The sequence below is a fragment of the Myotis brandtii genome, unplaced genomic scaffold (genome assembly GCF_000412655.1).
Source record: "Myotis brandtii unplaced genomic scaffold, ASM41265v1 scaffold77, whole genome shotgun sequence".
Taxonomy (NCBI): Eukaryota; Metazoa; Chordata; class Mammalia; order Chiroptera; family Vespertilionidae; genus Myotis; species Myotis brandtii.
This window is the reverse complement of record NW_005371082.1, coordinates 3487558-3506207: the sequence shown is the minus strand read 5'-3', so window position 1 is coordinate 3506207 and position 18650 is coordinate 3487558. Positions and strand designations below refer to the sequence as shown.

Sequence of the window (18650 nt, the reverse complement as noted above, 5' to 3'; positions counted from 1 at the left end):
TCAAATCTGTAAATCCAAGGGTGGTAAAAATTCTTGTAAAGTAAGTACACTTCCAACTTTCAGTTTTAATCTCAGAGTTATTTTCTTTTCAACATTTATTAGCACCAAGAACATGTTTACTAAGCAACACTTTAGGAAAAATAAAAGTATTCCCTACTACAAACCTATTTGATTGTGTACTATAAGGATGAGGAAAACTGAGGGAATAGCCTTGATCATTCAAGTGAAGAATTAAGGAAATACTTTAAAAAAATTAACCATAATTATCGGGATGCTCTGGTTGAAGAAACAAAATAGGGTCTAAATTGTATAGTGACCTCAATTCTTTGCTTTACTTTGTCATAAACCTGATATTAAAATATAAAATAACTATTTCAAGAAATCACTGAGACTTTTGAAGCTCTCAAGTTACTTTGTTTCAAATGTTATTATACCAGTAGTCACACTAGGAAAAAAGGTATGGATGTCATCAAATTAGATTACCAGAAAAACTCCCCCTATTTTACTTTATTTAATGTGACACATAAAGAAAACCCTGTACAAATATCTGTCTTTAATTTCTCTAGTGTAAAAAAAAAAAGAGGAAATATATTGTGTCTGGCAGAATAAAACAGATGAAGTAGCCTGGGTACATTAAAAAAAAAAAAAGAAGAAGAGGTGGGTAGAAATCAAATGCTTACAATGAGCCTTCAAAGCCACTCCAGCAATAGGGATAAAAATAATTCAATAAACTCAACTTCATATTCTTTTTATCTCCCCAGTGTAATAAGCACATATTAAAAAATAAAACTTTAAATTCATGAATATTTGGGAACAGAATAGCAACCAGCAGATAATGAAAAAACACAAAACAATATCTTTGTGAACATTTAACATGTGTGTGCATATCCTCTAACAGATAAATTTTTCCAGATGAAAGGTCACAAGTGCTTAAATTTATGAACATGTAATTCAAATTAGATTTTTTTAAAAAACAGAAACTTTGCAGTTCTACATTTCTCAACATAATTGACTTTTTCTTTAACTCTAATAAGGCGACTATTTTTGCATTACTTTGTTTACTCCGTAATATAAGCAGGTCTACAAAATGGGGATAAGTTACCTAGGAAATAGCACTTAAGGAAAAATATTTTGCCATTGTTATTTTGAATGCTTTGAATTGTTAAAAATCACAGTATTTGATTGTTTTATATTCATTAATAAGTACCAAAATTTATGATAATGGTGAGCTTGTGACTGCTTTGGACTTTTTTTCCTAAGTGGTATCTTTTAAATCAAGGCTGCCTAGTAAACTAGGTAAATGAAATGGAAAAAAAAAAAAAAAAGATCGAATTGGTTAGTCCTTAAAATTCCAAATACCATTCAAATGTAAGCATCTCAGATTTTCATTAAATCATGAGACTCTTGATTCCTCCCTCCCCCCTTCAATTAGGTCAGTTTTCTTCAATTATCATTCTATTATTAGCTCATGTCAAACATGCCTGCATAGCATACCAATGAAAACAATTAACACATATCCTAAAGCATGGGACACACAAGGTTTTATTCATAGTAAAAACATATAAGGCTGGTGTCATTCAAATTGTTTTATAAAGTTTTCATATACGTAAATAAATTGATTTTAAGCTATCTCCATGTATTAAGTAATCATTTGAAGTAAGTAGTTCAATAGGGCAAATGATATTTCAAAAAATTTTTTTACTATACAATAGTTAAGTTATGCCCATAAAACAAATCTAACTCCAAAACCTTGATTTAAAAAAGGCTAAATTATACCTAAAATATACTATATTTTTTAAGTTCCTCTCCATAGGTTATTTCAATAAAAAGAAGAAGTAAGGGATAGAAAGCACACTCCTCAGAACAGTTTGATTTTCCCTTCAATAGTTGAGAGGTTTATGAGATCTTTGGAAAGGTTCAGATACAGAAAGCAATTCATTTCACGTGTTCGGTGTAATAGAAAATCACTGTGATGCAGCAACAAGCAGTACTTGCACTGGAGTATTACAGTTTACCCACAGAGATTATGGCGGGTGGGTGAGTCCTATGTTATGTAAATCACTGTCAGTGCCCTGAGCGAAGCAGGGTGCTATAGGAAGCAGATCAGTAAACACTCCCGGTGTCCTTGAAACGGAAGGACTTCACTTTCGTGGAACACTGGAGGACTAACGCGTTTCTTAGTCCTTTTCTCAACATCCATTTTCTTTTTCAAAGTGCAAATCGTTAGGAAAAGGCCCCGGTTACACCAATTAGTTTGCACAAAGTGCTTCAGTGTTTAGCTGCTTTAACCCAATTAAGCCTCACAGTGCGCCCCGAAGATGCGCCACCTGCGCGCCTGGCTGCAGCAAGGCCCGCTGGCCGCCCTCCCGCCCTTCGCGTTAGACCCGACAGGACGGCCCTGCCACGGTCCCCGGAACGGCCGCGGGCCTCCACGTCCCAGGCTGCGTCAGGTTCTCGATAACCAGGGAAATATGCAGGTGGCCCAAGAAATGGAGAGGTGAGTCCGGTCCCAGCAACTCTAGCCTGAACCCCAGGGGGAGCGCGCAGGGCGCAGGGGCCGTGGCCGGCGACCAGCACGCGCCGATTTGGCTTCAACCACATGTGGGCCCAGGGCTGAGAGGTGCCTGGGCAGAGACGGAGGCTTTCAGCGGACGTGAAGAAACCCGCACACAGAGTAAGGTTTTAAAATAAGGGCTTACAGAAATAAAGCCTATGGGACTGAGCACAGAGAGGGGAAAGGACGGCCCGGGAATGCGGAGTAGCGGGAGAGAGGGGACCAGCGGGAAGTACATGGGGACTTGCGCTGAATGAAACACAGAGGTGGCTTTTCCCCAGAGACCAACGCACATCTTTGCCTTAGTGGCCGTGGATTCTTCCGCTCAGATTTGCTTCCTCTTCCAACTGCCAAAAGGTAGCAGTGCATTCACCCGCAAAGCCGGCAAAGTGAGGAGGGGCGTTCGGTGATCCCAACCCCAGTCCCTAAGGGAATAGAAGGTTCTCGGGGAATAGCGCAGATGAATGCTGTAAGCTCCAAATCTAATGTACTATTTTAAGCTAAATCAGAATGTATCACTCTTGGATAAGGAGAAAGTAAATAATAGGTGGCTTTGTGATGCTCTGCTGTTGCCACCCCCCCCCCCAATCAAAAGATTGAGTAAAAATTGGGGGCCCTGAACAAGATCTTGTTAAAAGTTGTTCTGAAAGAAAGCGCCTTCAAAATTATTACCAGGCACTAGAGGATTTTGCTGGAAATATTCTTAATTTGGAAGAGAGGGCATCTAAATTAAAAGTTGGCGATTAAAAATCTGCCTAGGTTTTAAAACCACCACATAACCCTAAGTAGTATTTCTTTCCTTTACTAGTACATTAAGGACATAATTGGTACCACAAAAAAAATTCTATATAAATCCATTTCCTCCTCTGTTTCAAGGTTCCAAATCTAGAAATGTTTATTTCTTTCTAATTTTTCCAAAATGATATTTAATTAAAAATCCTGGATGACTGTAAATTAATTTTCTTTTAAAATCTTAATCATTTTCCTTTAATCAAATCACATATAGTCATATAAAATTAGAAGTCTATTGTCAGGTCAGCACTAAGGACACTTAAGAGAGGAGATATATCCTTAATTATACATCTGTAAAAATGAGCAAGAAAACCCAAATCTGCAAATTTTCAGGAAAGTTGTCTGCCAGTGGGTCTCATTTCAATTATCTTTCTTGAATTTCACATACAGCTCATTATGACCATATGTTAATAATCTCTCCATCACAGAGGTAATTGATTTTTCAAATATTTCTATCAATGCATACAAAACTTAGTGTCCCACTTGTAATGTTGGGCAAGCCTACCACAGTACAAAGAGGAGGGAGGGGTATACTAAACATTTTTTAGAACATCCTAACTTAAAGTGGGGTAGACAATATCTAACACACTTAGCAATAATTTTTGGATCCCTCTCAATAACTGCAAATGAGGGACAAATACAATCCGGATCTCTGCCCCAACATGATCTGCCCCAACACACTGCATAATATTTTTAAAAATCATTCTAACATATAGGAACATCCAGAAAACCAACCTGCATAATCAGGAAAGAGCAAACTTTCAACTTGTATTTTAAAAGACCTCCAGGATTAACAGACATTAATGATCTTATTCCTCTAAATGTAAGTTAGTGACTCTTGTCTTAGAAAACCCCAACTAGTCCACTAATTGATGGATGACCATTCATACACCTGTATATGCATTTCAGCGGTAAAAAGACAAACGGTTTTCAGCACCAAGAGTACCACTTGGCCAAGTCTTTTCAAAATGTCAGTATGCTTCAAGTAATACCAAAGCTGAGAGATTCCTCTTGATTTCCAAAAGTGTCTAGGTGGCCTGGGTGGGTTTCTGCCTGCAGCAGCCTCCTACCTTTAGTTCCTGTGCTTATATCCATGAGGGGGATTAATTAGCCTGGCTGGAGCCAAAGGAGGCTGTCGTGACGAGCCCAGTGGCGATTGGCCGCCAGCCTGCCTGGCCCTGCCTTTATAATTTCCACACGAGTGCGTCTGGGCTCTGAGACAAACCGACAGCAGCTTCTTCTGACATATACACACGCACACTCACCCCTGACACACTCAGCACACTTTTCCTCCACCTGATTAACAGTCCTGCACACACAATGACTCTCGGAAAGGGTAAATAAAGACGGAAAGGGTTTATTTTGACTCCTGAAGAGCTTTGCTGGGTATCAGCGCAACTTTGTTTTTATAACTGAGAAGGGGATCTCTCCATGCGTTTCTCTCCCACCAGGATTCTTTAAAAGAGGAAGAGGCCGAGAAAGGGGGAGGGGGACAGTGTTTCACTTTAAGAGCCGCTGGGCGCCTAGACACAAGGAGGGGACCGCGGCAACTAGAACCCCCGCAGCGGCGCGTCCGGACCGGTTTGGAGACGCTCTGAGAGCGCTGGGCCGTTTCTGCACGAAGTTGGCTCCAGCTCTAGCAGCCGCATTGGATCCCACAGCCTACTGCGAGACTCCGGTGTACAATCCGGATCTCTGCCCCAACATGATCGCGGCCCAGGCCAAGCTGGTGTACCATCTGAACAAATACTACAACGAAAAATGCCAAGCCAGGAAAGCTGCCATTGCTAAAACTATCCGGGAAGTCTGCAAAGTCGTATCCGACGTGCTGAAAGAAGTGGAAGTGCAGGAGCCCCGCTTTATCAGCTCCCTCAACGAAATGGACAACCGCTATGAGGGCTTGGAGGTCATCTCCCCCACCGAATTTGAGGTGGTGCTTTACCTTAACCAAATGGGGGTTTTTAACTTTGTGGATGACGGCTCGCTGCCCGGCTGCGCGGTGCTGAAGTTGAGCGACGGGCGCAAAAGGAGCATGTCCCTCTGGGTGGAATTCATTACTGCCTCCGGCTACCTCTCGGCGCGCAAAATCCGGTCCAGGTTTCAGACGTTGGTGGCTCAAGCAGTGGACAAATGTAGCTACAGGGATGTGGTAAAGATGGTGGCAGACACCAGCGAAGTGAAACTGCGAATCCGAGATCGGTACGTGGTGCAGATCACCCCTGCATTTAAATGCACCGGGATCTGGCCGAGGAGTGCTGCCCACTGGCCACTTCCCCACATCCCCTGGCCCGGACCCAACCGGGTGGCGGAGGTCAAAGCGGAAGGGTTCAATCTCTTGTCCAAGGAGTGCCACTCCCTGGCCGGCAAGCAGAGCTCGGCGGAGAGCGACGCCTGGGTGCTGCAATTCGCGGAAGCGGAGAACAGACTGCAGATGGGGGGCTGCAGAAAGAAATGCCTGTCCATCCTCAAAACCTTACGGGACCGCCACTTGGAACTGCCTGGCCAGCCCCTGAACAATTACCACATGAAGACTCTGGTTTCCTATGAGTGTGAAAAGCATCCCCGGGAGTCCGACTGGGACGAGTCTTGCCTGGGCGATCGGCTCAACGGCATTTTGCTGCAACTTATCTCCTGTCTGCAGTGCCGGCGGTGCCCTCACTACTTCCTACCTAACCTAGACCTGTTTCAAGGCAAACCTCACTCGGCGCTAGAGAACGCTGCCAAACAAACGTGGCGACTGGCAAGAGAGATCCTGACCAACCCAAAAAGTTTGGAAAAACTTTAGAGAACAGCCGAAACGTTACTACTCTTCTCAAAATCCTAATTAAGTGTACACGTCCTGTTCGATACCTAATATACCACTTGACAGTGCAAACAATCTCTTCCTTAAAAAGGAATAATACAATGCTTAGGCATTCTCACCCACCCCTCCAAGGGGAGAAAAACAGTGAGGAAAGCAGATAAAGGAAAACCCCAGCCCACAAGTATTAGAGACTTCTTTACAAAGGATTTCATAATTCTCTTGGAAAGTACACAATGACACCCTGAAAACAACCCAGCTGTAATGCAAGACCACAGGGAACACTCTGCCTAACTATCAAAGGATTATAGCAATCCTGGTGACTTAGGTGCATCTGTCTGTGAGTAAACACGATTTGGATATGCCATCTGAAGGAAAGTGTAATGTATATTTTTATTTGTAACAAATATTGTGATCTCACATTGTCTTTGAAGTGTGGATGTTTGTGTTTTGTGATTTGGTGAACAGAAGTTAAATTGCCATTTTGGATACTTCCAGACATTTTCCTCTAACAAAGATACCATTTAAAGGTAGATTTCCTCCCAATACTTTATCTGTCTTTGAAAGTATCTGAACTTTAAAAAGTTTACATTTTGTTTCAAATATATTGCTTGTTCTATTTCTAACATTCCATAAATATACTTGAAATGTTATTTAAATATAGTCAAAGAAATTTGAATTCAGCGTATATAATAACGCTTGAATATCTGAATTATATATTTGAAAAATGCACTTGAAATACACTGGATAATTACTTTTGGGATTTAGATTTTAATTTCTCTTGCTGGTTTTTATTTAATTAGAAGCTAATAAAGAGGTAAAATAAAAGTTGTGTGTCACTTTAAATTGTTTTTCTTTGAAAAGATGTAATGCTTCATTTTGAATATTGAACCCACTTGAATATTTTAAACATTACAATGTTTTTTGTAGAGCTACAGAAGATAACAGTATATCTCACTTTCTAACTTACTTAAAAGACTATTTCTTTCCATGACAGACACAATTTAAATCTACCCATGAAAGCTTGCTCTTCTAGGTTAGTATTTCTGTGCCATTTTTGATGATATAAAGAAAAAATTTAGTGAAGACTGTTAAGTTAAACATCAGACTAACTTGCAGAAATGAACTAATCAAAATCATAATGAAAAATTTAAAATTTGTAAATGAAAGCTATACTAGCTAATAAAATGAAGATAATTTCTGACCAGTTAATGTCAGACCTTATTTTATGCAGTGTTCAAATAGCTGAGTAAATTAATCAGAAATCCAAAATTTCATTTTACTTTATAGGGCTAGCTAATAATAAAAGCATAAAGACAAACTTTAAATTATTTAAAGTCAAATACATTATATTTACACGTATTTGTAAAATTCAATTCTTTTGGATCTAGAAGTGAAAGAAGTCCTGTAACAATCCTTCAGAGAGTATTTTAATAGTCAACAAGTGCTGAGAAGAATTAATCACCTATGGCCTTAAGGTTATTAGTTAATTCAAGTGGGGTTAAATTTTAGAATTTCAATTGCTATTCTACAAATAGCATTTTATAATGCTTTATTTCTATATAAAATTTACATAGAAAGGATAAAGTTCTGGATCTATGGGAGCATTTATCTTTGACTATTTTAGAATAATTGTCTCTGAAAACTACTTTAAAGGAAGACTTTTGTAAAATGATTCTTAAATATCTAGCATGACACTTCTGTTCTTGAATTCTTAACCTCAGGAAAAAAAGTTTACAAATTGTACATACATACAAGTTAAAATAACAATAAAATTGATTGCAGAAGAAAGTGCAGAGGTGTAGAGTTGCCCTGATATTCAGGTTTTAAAATCTAAACAAGACATAAAAAACAAATAAAATATGCATTTCAAATCCTCCAAACGTGTATTTTCTGCATTACACCCAGAGAAGAATACAAACTTTAAACATCCCAGCGCTAGTATATACACATTTTAAGTCAAAACTTTCCAGAGAATCAGTTTCTCTTCCTTTTAAATTCACATGTAAAACCCATTCTTATTTCAGGAAATAAAAAATGGATGTAATAATGGAGATTAATTTATATCTAAATGTAACCCCCTCCCTGCGGTTTCCTTATAACCTTTCAATCAATAATAATTCACACTGCAATCTACATTTTTGGAAATTAAAAGTGATCTCTAAGAAATTTCATAAAACCCTTCCCAGTCTTCTCAGAGAGCCTGAGATTCTGTACCACAGGGACTTGGGAGCAATTGGCTTAACTACCAAATCTACCCAAATGCACACAAAGGCACTCATAGACAGACTGTTAAAATGTGCCTGCTCTGGTAATACAGAATTTAAAATCGTTAATATAGTCTTCAATCCCATAAAATAAAGCATGTGTTACTTCACTCATTTTATTTTCTATGAGAAAGATGGGAATCTGCTCCCCTCCCCCACTGTCATTTAAAACCCAGCAAAATTGAAAAACACTTCCTCCCACAAAGCCACCAGTACTGTAGCCTAATCACTTTAACTCACTTTAGAGTCGATCTTTTTGAAGGCGGGGTCTTCCTCATCTACCTCGAAGTAGATTTCTGTCGTGGTGATCGAGAGAGTCCCTTTGGCTACCACCACAGGAGCGATGAGCTGGGCAGGCGTGCTGAGGACCACTGGGCCTGAAAGACAAGGGCATTCTAGTCAGGCTAAGTCCCTGTGACTCTCTCTGGCTTCCTCCCAGAGTGGTACCACAGGCTTTTATTTTTAAAGATGCACCAAAAAGATGGTGCTTATACTATGTAGCAAGCTCCTTCCATGCGAGATAAGGTCAGCTTAGCTTTCACAAATTACCTTAAAACGACACTAGAAATAAATACTTTTTATAAAAACCCAATAGGCCAGAGAACCGAATAAGTAACGCTTAGTAAACGAGTTTGCAACCTCCTCCTAGAAATCCTACATGGTTGGTGAGACGCTGTTATTAACTAAAAAGTGCAGTACTGACTCTACCAGGCCCGATTCTGCACGGAGCACCCCGGCTGTCCGAAACCCTAGGCAGTCAGCACTGCTGGAAAGAAACAGTCCTTGAGTAAAGCCCCGTAAACGAGGCAGCAGAGTTCCCCAAGGGCTGTGCGGGAGGTGTGAAGCCGGCGGGATGGTAATATAGAAAGTCCAAGGCACTACGGGTTTGCATCTTGCAGGAGGATTAATATCGGTGTCCCGAGGCGTGCCACGTACACATACACGCGCGCGCACACGGACATTAAATACATTTCTTATGTAGAAAAAAACCCAAAACTCATAGCAGTGATTTTTCTAACAGAGAACCAGTCAAAAGATGGTGAAATTGTTAAGACATTTGAACAAAACGATTCTCAGGAAAACAGCCGAAAAGTTCTAATTCTCAATTTTTTAACTAGAGGAATTAAGCAAGCTGCAGCAAAAGATTTTTAGGCAATGTGTCTACTAAGATGCTTACTTCAAATCCCTTCCATCTGAGTTAGAATTGAAAATTAAGAATTTCGCATATTAGAATAGTACAAAGGGGGATTGCTTAGCAGTTCGTTTAAGATTCCCGGAAGGGGAGGCATTCTTAGCTGGACTACAGACAAGGAAATCAGAAATAACGTCCATTCTTCGGTAGCAAGGACGCATTGCATTCTTTTCCATTCCCCCCTCACTTGCATTTTAGTCAAAGGAGTCACAATAACAGCAAAACAGCGATAAAAAGGAGGGTCCCCTGTGGACACTGAGGTCAGGGCCCTTCGCGGCCCGTGGAGGTGACCGCGCTCCGGGGACAAGCACCAGGAATTCGCCACCAGCCGCACAAAGCCGGTCTTTCTGTCGCCAGAGGCACCGAGAGGACTAGGCCGGCTTCCGTCGCGTGGATGTGAAGCAAACTGTGTCAGTGTCAGTCTACACCCTGGACCGTGACTGCCTGCCTGGTCGGAGGAACACTAAACCCTTTCGTTTATTTTACTGCTTTCTCTCCCCGCCTGGAGCCCGCAAGGGGCCCGGCTGGGCACTAAACCCTTTCGTTTATTTTACTGCTTTCTCTCCCGGCTGGAGTCTCGGGCCTGCAGCTTCCGCTTCAGAGCCAGCGGAGTCAGGGGTCCACCTTGGCTCCGTGAGGTTTTTCTTTCCAAAGGGCAAAGCGGTCGATCTGAAGCGCCACTTTAAAGACTCATCAATCTTAATCTAGGTTGCTCAAGTAATTATGCCTGAATCTCTTGTATGATTACAAGTGGATTTGGGTTTCTATTCCCCAGACCCTCCTTTGTGTTCATTGGAGGGTCTGTTTGGTCGCTCAGAAGCGCCCCTGCCTCCCAAGCCTAGCTCAAAATCCCCAAAGCCAGGGCATCCAACCGGCTCCCTTAACCCTTAAACTACCAGGACTCCTTTGGATGCCACTCTTTGATTTCCCTTCTGGAGAAACCCATGTTTACTCTTGTTTAGGACAAGGTGAGAAAGAAGGTGATGTGATTCACATCAGAAACAAAATATCTTATTCATCGTTGGGCCTTGCTAAATAAAACCTTAGGAAAGTCCTTATTCTAAACACAGAAGGATAGTGATTTCTGGTTTAATAGAGCTTTCTGGCAATTGGAGTCCAAGAATGGTCAAAAACATAAAAAATGGCAAAGTGCTTCTTTCTCTTAAAAAGTAATTCAACAGATCCAAACAATTAAATTGGAAAAATTGAAAATATATCATGAAACACATTATGAAAACCATACACACTGATTTACTGAAATATATTATGAATTTCAAATACAGTTCTGTAAACTTTTAACAGGTAACACATTTTCTCTACATGTTTCTTTGTGTTTCTGAAAGGACACTGCACTACCTTTTGATTTTACTCCAATCTTATTCTATTGAATTGCTATTTTATGGGGGTTTATAAAAGGGCTTCAAACGGGTCCTTCTTTAAGAAAGTCATGTCATAAAATACTCAGCTTTGTGTGTCATTTTTACCCTTGTCCTTTGGAAATACTAGTATTCAATTACACTTCCAATTCCATGTTTAAGGAGCACCGAGTCTTTTTGTTGTAGCCTTCAGGAAGCAAACCAGTCACAGAGAGAATACAGAGTTAATCCACTACAGCAATAAAGAGAGGGGGTTATACATTAATCCCTTTTGGGAGACCCTCATTTTAGGGATCTCATATTAAGATATTTATATAAGGAACAATCACAAACCAGTAGACCTTTCATCTGGAAGATGTGGGTATTTGAAAGCCTCTATCCCTTTAAAAAAAAAAAAAGTTAAAACGGGGCAGCATCTCTGGAAGCAAGAGCAATGGTGATCCAGCAGGTTCTATTCTAGAAGATAAATTGGTAAAAATTTAACCTCTAATTTGATTAGTGTAGTGAGTTGGGGACCTGAATGTAGATATATTCAATCCAATCACTACTATAGCAATAAAAGGATAAAATATAATGTTATCAAAATATGATGTAGCCCTGAGCTGTTTGGCTCAGTGGATAGAGCGTCAGCCTGAGGATTGAAGGGTCCCAGGTTTGATTCCAGTCAAGGGCATGTACCTTGGTTGCAGGCACATCTCCAATAGGGAGCGAGCAGGAGGCAGCTGATCAATGTTTCTCTCTCATCAATGTTTCTAACTCTCTATCCTTTTCCCTTTCACTCTGTAAAAAATCAATAAAATATATTTAAAAAATATAATGTAGATATATTCAATCCAATCACTACTATAGCAATAAAAGGATAAAATACAATGCATATGAGTGACAAATAATAAAGTACGGTTAAAGAAATGGATGGGACAAAACCTCCTCCCCTTATTGATGCCTATAATACTTTAAAGCTGTGTCATCTAAAGTGGTAATTAAAGAAAAAGAAAAATCATTTACATTTTTAAATTGGGAATATAATGTTTAAGAAATCTTGATCCATTACTATTTTTGAAAGAAGGAGAGGGATATAACTTTTCATTTTAATGCTAATTTAAAATCTGAATTAAAACAAAGGTTAATTCACAAACATAGTGAAAAGAATGTTTAAAAGAATAAATTCTCTTTAGAGCCATAGAGTCTTTAATCCGCTGAGATTGTAAACCTAGAGTAGAAAATAGCATATGTTTTATATTTGAGAAGGGAACTATTCATGAAATATATCTTAAAAGTAGAATGTTAAAAAAAATTCATGGGTTTGGATGAATTTACTGAAAACAAAATTCTAAGCCTAGAAATCTTAATACATCAACTTTTTAATAGAACTTTATAGTTTACAAAGTTACTTTACATAAAATTTATACTTCAATATTCACAATTTTCGGCTATGAATGTGAGAATATCCTCTTGCCCAAAGACCACCAGAAACACATCTATAATTGAAAAAATTGGGTTTGTTGCTCATTGCAACAAGGGAGACATAGGAAATGGAGTGACTTAGCAAGTGGATGTTGGAAGGACTTCCTATAGAATTTGGGCTTTGGTTAAATGATTTTGGGAAGGATTCAAGGAAGGAAGCAGGACTTTATTCTGGATTGGACTCTGTCAGGGATAATTCTGATTGGGTGTCTTAATAAATCTTATCTAAAGGGAGGGAGAACTAGATCAAGGCAGCTGCAATTGGCAAAGAAGTAGCAGTCACTCATATTATTAGCCAGAAGAGATGTTCAATATTTAGGTAGTATGGGGAATGAACTTGTTTTTGTCTGGTTGTTTTCGCCTCACATCATCATCATGTGACCTTGTCTGATGTTGGTGTTCTGTGAGGCTGTGTCCAAAAAGAGAACACCATGGTCTAGCTATGAGCTCCAGGCCAACTCCCAACAATACCAAGGCCTCCGTTTTAAGGGCCAGCCCACTTTCCAGAGGTCAGGGGCTACTTCCTTTTTTCTCAGACACCAGGAATTAATCATTTTGGGGGAGGGGGAGTCAATAGCATTCTAGCAATTAAAAGGCAATTTATTCTGACAGGTGTGAGGTGATACTTCATTGTCATTTTAATTTGCATCTCTCTGATGATTAGTGACTTTGAACATTTTTTCATATGTCTCTTGGCCAACTACCATCAACAAACCACAAATGCTGGCAAGGATGTGGAGAAAAGGGAACCCTAGTACATTGCTGGTGGAAATGCAGACGGTGCAGCCACTAAAAATATTTCGTCAAAAAATTAAATATGGAACAGCCCAGTGACCCCACTTCTAGGAATATATCCTAAGAAACCCAAAACACTAATCAGAAAGAATATAAGCACCCCTATGTTCATAGCAATGCAGTTTATAATAGTGAAGGTCTGGATATAGCCCAAGTACTCATCAGTAGATGAATGGATTAAAAAACAACTGGGATACATTTCCACCATGGAATACTATGCAGCTTAAAAAAAAAAAAGGATCTCTTACCCTTTGAGACAGCATGGAGGGACCTGGAGAGTATTATGCTAAGTGAAATAAGCCAGTCAGAGAAAGACAAGTATCACATGATCTCCTCATATGTGGAATCTAATGAACAAAATAAACTGATGAACAAAATAGATCCAGAGACATAGAAGCATGGAACGGACTGAGGAATCTCCGAGGGAAGGCTGAGGGGACTGAGGGGGGAAGAGATTAACCAAAGACCTTATATGTATAAACCATAGACAGAGACAATAGTGTAGTGAAGGCTTAGGGAAGGGGGGGATGGGTGAAGAGTGGAGGGGGTCAATGAGGGGGGAAAAGTGGACATCTGTAATACTTTCAACAATAAAGATAAATTTTAAAAAGGCAATTTATGGCAATTAAATTTTCAATATAAAGAACAAAAAGGAATGGATTAATAATTGTTCATATGGATTAAAATACAATAATTAATAAATAATAACACAAGAATAAACACTGTTTCTCCTACTCAAAACTGTAAACTTACTTTTGCCCCACCCTATATACTGGTATAGGAACAAAGAGTTGAAGTTAATTAAAACTGGCATCCTTACAAGTAATTGATGACTTTAAATTGGCAAAAAATAGTGTACATGAGTTATAATGTATTTTAGAATCACTTGAATATTTTCTAATTTTAGTTTAATATTAACAAAATATAGATTTTCCCCAACCTCAGTTACTTTGAAACCATATGTTCAATTTGTTTTTGGAACATGTAATAGATTATTATTTTAGGATATAAACATGGACTAATCTTTGTAAAATTAGTAAACTTAAAATCTTGACATTATTTAGAAGAAATAACATTGGAAATCCTTTATTTTTAGTGTGAAAGAATATTCCAAAAAATATTCAAACAAAAATATAGGGAAGTAAATTTTTATAATTATTTTTACAGTGATAAATTTTGTAGGAAAATAACTCACAGCCACAGTAAGTTACACATACCTAAACTATTTATTATACTTTGAACTTATATTATTTTCCCCATAGAATTAAAAGAATATAATGCTTTAATCTCAAAATAACTTTAATTAGTGAAGTATATGAGAAAGTTGGAACTTTGTTTTGGAATCCCAGGAAAGCTTTATTAGGCATTAAGAAAACAGAGGTGTTTGTGTTTGTGCCTGGGGGAGAGGGAAGTTAAGGGGAAAATGCTGCTGAAATCTTAGATGGCTATAATTCAGGATAGTTCCCTGGGTTTCAAACATTTAAAATGCTTTAAGGTTTCAACAATAAAGATAAATTATAAAAAATAAAAATAAAGCAATGATATGTCAAAAATAATAACTATATAAATAAAATAAAATGCTTCAAGGAAAAAATACAGTTATACAATCTCCAGACAGTGACTCTTTTCTTATATGCAAAGAATATTGATAATGGTCCAAATATATTATGTGATCCTCTGAAATTTTCAAAAACTTTTCTTGCTTAAAAATAGTTATAGAATCATTTTGCTGAAATTAGGAAAATATCACCTGACCAACTAGTAGAATACATACTTCAAGAATTATGAATTTAACTTTCAGCATTATTCCCGCTTCCCTTAATTCACACACACACACACACACACACACACACCCAAAACTATTATAAACATTCTATAAACCCAAAGTTTATACTACAAAGCTCACTGTGCTGAAGAAATTGCCTCTTTGTGCCTGTTGGTGACTTCTTAAACATAATCCATCCTTAGACTGAGGTTAACAATAGCTAATCATCCCGAGTGCACCAGTTTCCTCACATTATTACTGTAAAAAATGAGACAGGTGCTTAACAAGGCACATTAATCTTTTCAGATCTGAGTAAACCAATCTTTGGTAAAACTCAACATACAACAGTCTGAAACAGAAACAGAAAGCCTTTGAAGACTGCATTTTAACAAAATATGTTAATCATGGTAGAACATCTATTTTGCACTAACCCCTAAAATTACATCTTATTTAATGTGTTTATAAAAATATATATTTTTAAATATATTTTTATTAATTTCAGAGAGGAAGGGAGAGGGAGAGGGAGATGGAAACATCAATGATGAGAGAGACTCATTGATTGGCTGCCTCCTGCACACCCCCTACTGGGGATCGAGCTCGAAACCCAGGCATGTGTCCTTGACCAGAATCAAACTCAGGACCTTTCAGTCCGCAAGCCGACACTCTATCCACTGAGCCAAACCAGCTAGGGCATAAATATTTTTTTTAAATACTGAGAGACAATCTGATACTACCATTTATGATTTTCAATATGTCTGCAGAACAGATAAACCAACAAAAGTAGTGCATATTCAACAAAGGCAATGAATAACTATAAAAGAGAAAGCTTACAAAGCATATATAGTCTAAGTAAAATATTACTGAGTTATTTTCTAGCACAAAAACATACTAATAAGAGAGTTTTATGTGATCATTTGTTCTGCCTTTTGATTCAATAGGTGAGTCAGTTGACATGTGTGTTTCTAGTTATGTCACATTTAGTTAGCATATGGAATACATTTTTCACTTTCTGGAGGAGTACTGATTCTTTTATAGTCCTAGGATATCATTTAATGATGGAGAAGAGTAAATTCCTACTAGACTAGCTGAGTGAATAAACCAGAGGTTTAAATTTAAATCTCTGATTTAAATCTATTAGACAATGAGGACTATGTCTTTGCAACCCTTGTTTGGACTAAGTGCCTTGCCTATAGGTTTCCATAATTTCCTGGGAACCTCTTTACTTGCAGCATTTATAATACCTTGAATACATATGTTTAGAAGTCTGTTTCTCCCAGTTGGCATAAGCTACTTGAAGACAGCATTATCTTCTTCATATAACACAATATCTGTCACATAGCATGCAATCTGTTTTTATGGAAGTGAATATAGAAAATTACACCATTGTTGCACGTATATGTCATAGTAAAAAGCTCACTTAAAACAGATTACATTTTTTATATTTTTCTGGAATTTATTTCAATTTGTTATTTAAAAATATGAAAGACTGAATTTTAGAGAAAGCACAAATTTAAAAATATGCTGAGAACCAATGAGAGTTATAATGTAATTGGTTATTCTAGCTGTATCACATGCATACTATTTATTTTTAAATAGCAAATTTTATAACTGCCATATTTTACTGAGTAAGTAAGTTGTTTCCTCTTTGTAAATTAAATGCTTAGGCATATTTAACTCAGCATTCATTCATTCATGTAGTCAACAAAAAAATATTCACTGTCTTGGGCACCAAGAAAGAATACAGTAAGTAAAAATCATGGATTTCACCCACAAAGAACTTATACTACAGAGTAAACATAAGACATACAAGAACAATTTTGACGTAAGAAAGAGAGGGTTTAGCTTAGTATTGTTAAAGCACTTTACATTAACTAATCTTATTTATTCCTCATAACAAATCTATGAGATAGGTACTGATGTTATCTCTATTTTACAGATAAGAAATTGAGACTAAGCAAAGTAATGTAGGGAAAGTCATACAACTAGTAAATGATAGAGATGGAATTCAAATCTAGTTATCTGAGTCCAAAGTCAGGGCTTTTTACTACCTCTTCCCAAGAGAGGGACAGAAAAAAAATTATAGACATTTATAGAACTATGATGATTGCCAGCTTCTTGTGGGGGTGTGAGGGAGGGAAGGGGCAGGGTTTAGCTGGGACTGGATGAGGCAGTGGCCTCTGAACTGAACTGTAATGGATAGGTAGGATTTAATAGGTGGTTATGTGGGCAGAGAGAATTGTAAGAAGGGAAGAGAATTTGAACAGGACAAAATAAGGTTGGCCAGTGATTAGGATATAAAGGGGAGTAGTGAGACTAAACTGAAAAAACACACAAAGCCTTGAATGTCAGGCTTTTTAGGTTAAGGAATCAAAGATGAAATCTCAGGTTATATAGTGCAGAATAGCAATCTTTATCCTGTTTTGGGGTCACACATCTCGTTGAGAAGATGGTTAAATATATGGCCTCTTCCTAGAAAAATTCATAAACATTTGCCCATTCTGATTTTATAATAAATAAAGTATTCATATTTTGGAGAAAAATAAAATTTTGTCATTTATCTTGATGTCTTTCTCTGTTTAAAGATTTTTCTGCCTCTGCATTCATAAATTTTCTCCAGTTTCAGAAAATATATCTTTCATCCTCATCAAGCCAGTTACTCTTCTAAGTGGGATTTGGTCATACTTTCCCCTGTCAGTTCTAGTTACTCTTTGATCTTTGTCTCTCCCCTTCTTTGTGAAGCTTCTAGACATCAGTTTTTGTCTCTTAGTTCCTCATTCCTATTCACTCCTTTTGGCTTCACCCTAAACCTCTTCTTAGGCCAAAGTGTTAGAGAAGTACATATTAATTTATTTACAAGTTAAGGAGTTGGGAAAGTCCATTAAAAACAATGCATGTGACATTTTTAAACCCAGAATTTTCCATACACATTAAAGTATACATTTTTCCTACATTAACATATTTCAAAAGCTATGCTTCTAAGGAATATCAGTTTGAAAAATGCTGAACCAGAGTTCCTTGACTTCTAGAGCACACTATACTCTCTTGTTCTCCTACTGCCTGACTTCCTTCAAGGTATCCTTAGTTGCCATTTTACACTTATTACACAGGGGATCTGACTTTGGCCTACTGCTCCTCTCTTTTTGTATTCTCACTTTTCTTGGGTGATCTCTGATTTTAAATATGAATTCCATGCCCAGCTTGACTCTCAAATTTCAAACCTTTATTATCCATTTGAAATTTTTAGATATCTAACAGACCAATTTTAACCAATTACGTTCATTCCTCTCTACCCTAAGACACTTTTCCTCCTACATTCCCACATATATGTAATAGCTTCTTTTTTAATATTCTTTATTGTTCAAAGTATTACATATGTCCCCCTTTTCCCCCCATTGACCTCTCTCAGCCTGCTCCCAACCCCCAGCCCAGGCCTTCATCTTCATCCACCTACTGTCTGTGTCCATTGGTTTTGTATATATAAATATATATATATCCTATCTAATAATAGAGAAACATGGTAATTAACTGTAACTTCGCTACCCTTCCCATTGGCTAATCAGCAAGATATGCAAATTAACTGCCAACCAAGATGGCGGCCGGCAGCCAGGCAGCTGAAGCGAACAGGAGGCTTGCTTGCTCCAGTGA

The 18650-nt window shown here is 38.0% G+C and overlaps 2 protein-coding genes across 6 annotated transcripts in view; one reads left to right on the top strand and one right to left on the bottom strand.

The window, feature by feature from the left end:
* The window catches only part of NBEA (neurobeachin), a 776030-nt gene that overhangs the window by 281838 nt on the left and 475542 nt on the right, over positions 1–18650 (bottom strand). For 4 of the 5 annotated variants that reach the window (XM_005883142.2, XM_014530733.1, XM_014530734.1 and 1 more), the window contains one exon: positions 8654–8790. In XM_005883142.2, the coding sequence (XP_005883204.1) occupies positions 8654–8790 (137 nt within the window). Of the gene's footprint in view, positions 1–8653; positions 8791–9052; positions 9131–18650 lie in introns of those variants that run through there. The other variant, XM_014530735.1, reaches the window with a different exon arrangement.
* On the top strand, positions 3502–7288 carry MAB21L1 (mab-21-like 1 (C. elegans)). Its single transcript, XM_014530736.1, has one exon. It carries the CDS (start codon positions 5052–5054, stop codon positions 6129–6131), a length of 1080 nt encoding a protein of 359 aa, XP_014386222.1. The 5' UTR covers positions 3502–5051; the 3' UTR covers positions 6132–7288.

Coding starts and splice junctions, on each gene's coding strand:
- MAB21L1 (XM_014530736.1), top strand. CDS start 5,052: ATGATCGCGGCCCAGGCCAAGCTGGTGTACCATCTGAACAAATACTAC.